The 6316-nt window shown below is 35.8% G+C and overlaps 1 protein-coding gene across 1 annotated transcript in view; it reads left to right on the top strand.

Moving 5' to 3' along the window:
• Positions 1-6084, top strand: part of minar1 (membrane integral NOTCH2 associated receptor 1) — a 55911-nt gene extending 49827 nt beyond the window's left edge. Inside the window, exons 3-4 of the mRNA XM_034874421.1 lie at positions 2354-2617; positions 5438-6084. Of these exons, the coding sequence (XP_034730312.1) occupies positions 2354-2617; positions 5438-5635 (462 nt within the window). The 3' untranslated portion in view covers positions 5636-6084. The remainder of the gene's footprint in view (positions 1-2353; positions 2618-5437) is intronic.
• Positions 6085-6316: the final 232 nt, after the last annotated feature.

Genomic DNA, 6316 nt, shown 5'->3' on the forward strand with positions numbered 1-6316 from the left:
AGGCCCTGTTAGTTGCCAGTGAATTAGCCACTAGAGAGGGTTTGTTCTTTTAAGTGTGTCAGTATCGCTCCTTGTGTTGAACAGTAGAGCAATTAAACTTTATATGTGTGTCCGACATCCATCACTGCTGCACAAAACTCAGGGTAAGGCCACGTGAGGCCACCTCCATTCATTTTGTCTATAGGACAAATGAATGGAGAATCTTGAAAGTTGAATTCGGAGAAATGCCCAAGGTTGCCCAAAGGGCAAACATACAACTTTTACTTTGATAACCCTATAGAACATGTTACTGTATAAAAGTTCACTGTACTCAACATTTCCAGGTCAACCTTTTGGCAATTAGACTAAAAATTGCCCATTTTTTGAAAGTTCACAAAAGTTCATGTGTTAGGTGGCACCCCTAAATCTCAATGGAATTCCTCAAAACTTTGCAGAAGTCATTTTTATGTTAATTGGAACAAAATGCAATGCCAGCCAAATTGATATTTTGAAATTAAAATTTCCCATTCAAATTTGATGCACCCTAATATATATATATATATATATATATATATATATATATATATATATATATATATATTATAATAAAGAAAATTTCCATACGTAAAATATCCCCAGTGTTACACGTGCGTAACATTCCCAAGGCTTTGTGGACTGCGTTTTAGTGACCGCCGATGGTAACACTAAATATCGCTTGGCTAAAGCACTCTGGATGCAGGACACAGCTTGCATTCAAAACACCTGTGCCCTTTAACCCTTTTGTGATGTTCATATTTTTGTTATTCAGCCAGTGTTCCCGGGTCTGGTGGATCCACCACATTATTAGGCTTTTAAATCAATACAGACATAACCATTTATGTAAAAATACTTTTACTACTATTTTAGTTTTTTGTCAGAAAACACTGCTAAGAATAGCAGGTGCAGAAATACAACCTTCCCGCACACAGACGCATACTGTACAGATGCACAGACACACACAGATACACACAGACACACACACACAGCAGACCTTTTCAGGAGGAGGACACATAAGTTTCATAGGACCTACAATTATTACACTTGGGTCCAGTAGACCCAAACACCTCAGATGTAGTTATGTGTGTGTGTGCCAATGAGCTTGAGTTTGAAAACATTATAAATAGCATAGTTTTTCTTTTAGCAAACATTGAAATCAGGTCCCACGGCCTGAACACCACACAAGGGTTAATTACCCTGATGAAGCCAAAATGACTCCAATCCATTTCCAGTTTATTTGACTTAGTTATCTATTTCGACAATAAATAAATAGCCCCACAGTTCCCAATGTTCTGTATATTGCAACCAATCAACAGCATGGCAGATTTAGCATTGCTCAAAGATTTAACAAGAGCACCTCGATCTCACAATCACTAAATTTTTCCCCCATTTTTCCATTTCATAATTGATCATTAAGGGCTCCTTTACAGGGCTAGAGTATTCATTGATTGATTGACAGGGACCTTATTAGGACACATATTAGACCGCCTTGGGAGGAGCATGAGGCTTGTGCACGACCGCATAAGGTAATGCACGTCCGTATTTATAACAAATAGAGTCTGTACAGGTGTGCGCCGCATGGTGAAAATCCTGACTTTTCTGTCTTTTCAGGCATCTTTCAGAATAGTATCTACACAGAGTTTTATAAATGAGGCCCCTGATCACCACAATTTGCCCCTATTCTTCTCAATTTCACAATTGTATGCACTGTCAGTTTGGGTAGCTATGTTTGCTTTGCCGAGCAACCAGTTACTACCAATTTTACTTTGTAGTTTACTTGCTGCTTTTATGTTTGGTAATCCTCTCAGGAATACATGTTTGATATCCCTAAAGTCTGTTGTGACGAGATTTTTTCCTGGAGAACCCACAATGTAAAAACTGCAGTTAATCTTTACTAGAAGTTTGGTGTGTAACAGTATCCTGTGGCCACTTGGCACCGTGGTGTTTAATCTCAAGTTTTTTCTTTCAAGAAACAGACTTTGGAATTTGTGCTGTAGAAGATATCAACTTTGTTCATGGTGACCACCATTACTGTCTTCTTTAAAAGCCTCTATTTGTCCAAAAGTTTGCACTGTAGCATTTTACTGTCTCTCCCCAGGCATTTACATCAGCGGTCTGATGATATTAAACATATTAAAAATAAACCCTCTCCTCTATAATATAGCCTGTGCTCCAAATTACTGGTTGATCGACAAGCAGTAACTCCCTTGTTAGCCTAAAATAAACATAATTGTTTCATTTTAAAGCAGAAGCTTGGAAAGTTGAAGAAAGTGTACTGGTGGAAATTTCCCTGATGAGCCTTTCTCTTCTCTAATCCTCTCTCCCGCTCAATTTCCAGGCAGAACGAGACCGTCAATATGAGCTACCCCAAGCCCACCGCCCCCCTAAACCACCGAAGGAGTCCTACTTCAGGGAATTAGTTTTCACACCACATCCCTTCACTCCCACCAATAAGGCCCCTATGAAAGGCAGCCCCCTGTACACTGACCTGAGGCTCACCAGCCTGTCAGATGGCAAGCGCGGCCAACCATCCTGGACCATCAACGAGTATGAACGCAACTCAGAAGAGAAGGGAAAGCACCTCACAGCCCTGGACCTGCAGGTACAAGACTCCCAGCAAAATCACAGGAGGGCTGTAGGCAAGCAAACAGTTCTGCAATGGTCTCAAATCTAAGGACCAAAAAGCTGTTAATCAATAGGAAATAAATGAGATTCTTTCAAAACTTGAATAAAATAATAGGTAAAAATTATTTTCTTTTTATATTTTATTGAGGTGTGATTAGGACTACATAGAACAGCTCTTCATTGGCCTGGGAGGTTTAGAAAATCTGATATAGCTACAAGCTTTTGGAAATAAATAAAGTTCAGAATGTAATTTTTTATATATATATGTAATATCATAATCTATATTATATAGAAACCAAGAAGCAGTTGGGAGCAAAACTGCTGATGAATCTGAAATGAATATCTGTCGAACATCCAACATCAAATTAACTTCACCATAGTGCAGACCAAGCATAGCTGCCCTGCAACTTTTTTGTAGGTATTTTATACCATGTTCCTGTAACTGTATTGTGCATTCCTATTGCCTTCTCTTCATGGGGCTGATTATTAAAGGAGAATTCCGGTCAATTTCAACACATAGCTCTGTGGTTTGTAAATTTGGAGTGCTGTCATTAGTGAGAACAACTAAAACAATTGGTGCTGTCTATTGTGTTATCCTCCTGCTAGAGTTTGTACCCAGCAGGTTTTTAACACGGAACATTTTAAACATTCTTTTATCCCCCTAAACATGTTCGAAATGTAATTTTAAGTGCCTAGACATGTGCAGTGATTCCTTCCCAGTGAACACAGCGAATCTGACTGCTGTATATGTGAAAGAAGTGCATTAAAGTATTTTTATTTTTTTTAATTATTTTTTATTATCATCTTTAAATGTTACAAACCTATTAAACATATATTGAACAGTTTGGCATCAGAGAAAGTTAAATAAAAGAAAACATAAAATAAATAAATAATAAAACATCCTTTCTATGCAGAGAATGTATAATAGCTTGAGATAGAAAAAAGAATGGACATATAAATATAAAAAATATACAAATAAATAAAAATTAAGAGTAAATTAAAATATAAACATCAAGAACATAAAATACAACAAAAAAAAATACAAGAAAAAAACAAACAAGATGAGATAGGCTATGGCTATATAATTATAAATCCTTAAAATCGTGCAGTAGATCAGCTATAGATACAGTTTTCTTAATATTAATGATTTGGATAGACTCACAAAAATTTCGAAATTCACTTCTGAAGTGAGTAAAAGCTGGTCGCGATTTAGCAAATTTTGCTTTATGAATATGAAATTTCCCTTGTAGAATTAGTAAATTGAAAATCCTGTGTAATTTTTTGTCTTTGCTATCATATTTGATAATAACATCTTTCGCTTCTAATTTAATTTGGTGATTCTTTTGAATATTTAAATAATCCCTTTTTTTCAAGAATTCCACAGAGAACCGACACTCCCAAAATATAGATGTATAATAGTTTCTTCTTCAGTTTTACAAAATTCAGATTTACTATCCACAGCCGTGAATCTTGAGAGAGATTTGTTGTAATGTAATTCTTTCACTTTATTGGGGATAACAAACTTGCATGGTAGAAGCCATGTTGATTCCCAGTGAATGTTGAAATATAAAGAGTTCCAAAGAAATTTTCCACATGGAGTGATTTTACTTTTGTGAAGAAAGAGTTCCTTATATGCTTATTGGTACATTTATGACTTTTAATATTTATTCCATCAACAAAGAAGGTCAGATCCAATTCTTGACTCTCAGAGTGACATTTCATTAGTTGAAGAATTCCACTAGGTATAGCATTTATTACCATTTGATATTCTTTATGGGTGACATGAAAAACTTTAGACCTGAAAAATTCCTTATAATTAAGAAGTTGAGCTTCATCATTTTGTAAGTCTGCAAGAAAAATGATATTCCGATCAACCCAATGTTGTAGATATAGGGACTTATTCTTTCTGGGTATGTACTCATTGTTCCATATAATAGTTCTGTGAGGGGAGAAATTGTGTTTGAAACATAATTTTGCAGCGTTAAGCGCTTGCTGATGAAATTTAAATAATTTCTGCATTAAAGTTGTTATAATCAGCCAGCGCACATACCTGTTAATTTCCTGTTTTCCAGTGAACTCATACAATTCAATATTCCAAAAAGAACGTTGCCATAGTTATGTCCATAGTAATGACTGTAGCAACATATATCGGCCATAACCTGACACCATAACCATTTGCATTGTCAATTATATCTGGTTGGTTTGTCAAATGTTTTTAAAAACATATTCGGATTTGATCTACCTGGACAAGTTTAAATCTACCTGGGTGGCCAAGTAGAACCTACATTTGGGAAACACTGGCTTTATGTAGAATAAAGGCTAATTGGAAATAGTAGTATTAAGGGTAATAGTACCTGTGCATATCTAGAACTTCCCATGCAACATTAGCTCTTGGAAATCAATTGAAGCTTCATAAATCCATCTTCACAAGCCATTGCAACTCTTTAATATTTACATGTAAACATATATGCACATATACACATCTCAGAATGCCTCTACATTAGTTTTGAAATTACATCATCATGACATGGTAGTAATTTAAATTTTCAACACAAGCATTTAATGCTTTTTTAACTATAATTTTGATAAAGGGACACAAAGGCACTCAACTTAGAGGTTGAACACTGGTTGAATGTTGCCTGTGTTTTGATCCTGGTTCCTTTGATCAAATTCCAGGTAAAGGTGAGGAGAACACTATCAACAAATTAGGGAGTGCATATGTTATATCAAATATCAAAACATGCAACTTTACTCAGACCTGTGCATCATCTTACATATTGTCTGTTTGTTATATCAGACACAGGAGTCCCTAAACCCTAATAACATGGAGTACTGGATGGAGGATATCTACACACCAGGCTGTGACTCACTGCTTAAAAGAAAAAAGACAGAGTTCAGGAGAGCGAAGGTGTGTAAGATTGGCATGTTGATTGCAGCAGCTACCTGTACTGTGATCCTGGTCATTGTTTTTCCGATTTGCACCATGAACACATGAGAGTACCAGGGTGATACACTTTTACTGCTGTCATTTTCTGTTTGTGATCTGGGTACGTAAGTGGGCTGCAGATTTACCCCAAAAAATGAAAGTATTGGGAATTGACCTTGTCAGTTGGAGGCCTTTTGCCAATGATAACATGATTTGGGCACCTAGAGTACAATAGAAATTATTCATTAAGTGTAATATAAACTGTATGTCTACAGTTGTAGTTTACTGGTAATCTGTGTGGAACAGTTTGAAGGTCATTGATTTTAATATGAAACATTTGCAGCAGATGATCACTGAACTTATCTCCATTTGTTACTGTAGCCAGTGTATATTTGTATTTCCATATAACAACTCTACAGTGTATTTTGATCAAATTTATTTTTGATGAATTATTTGGTTGAATGTGAGAATTTCTTTATTTTTTTCAATAACAGCAAGCATTTTAAGTAATGATATTTTGTGCAACACATTTTTCTACTGAAACTCAAAGATCTAAGACTTTTTCTACTACAAAAAGGCTTATTTCTCTCAAATATTGTTCACAAATCTGTGTTAGTGAGCACTTCGTCTTTGCTGACATAATCCATCCACCTCACAGACCTCACAAATCAAGATGCTGATTAGACAGCATGATTCTTTCACAGGTGTGCCTTAGGCTGACCACTATAAAAGGCTATTTTATCACACAGC

Source organism: Etheostoma cragini, chromosome 1, assembly GCF_013103735.1.
Source record: "Etheostoma cragini isolate CJK2018 chromosome 1, CSU_Ecrag_1.0, whole genome shotgun sequence".
NCBI lineage: Eukaryota > Metazoa > Chordata > Actinopteri > Perciformes > Percidae > Etheostoma > Etheostoma cragini.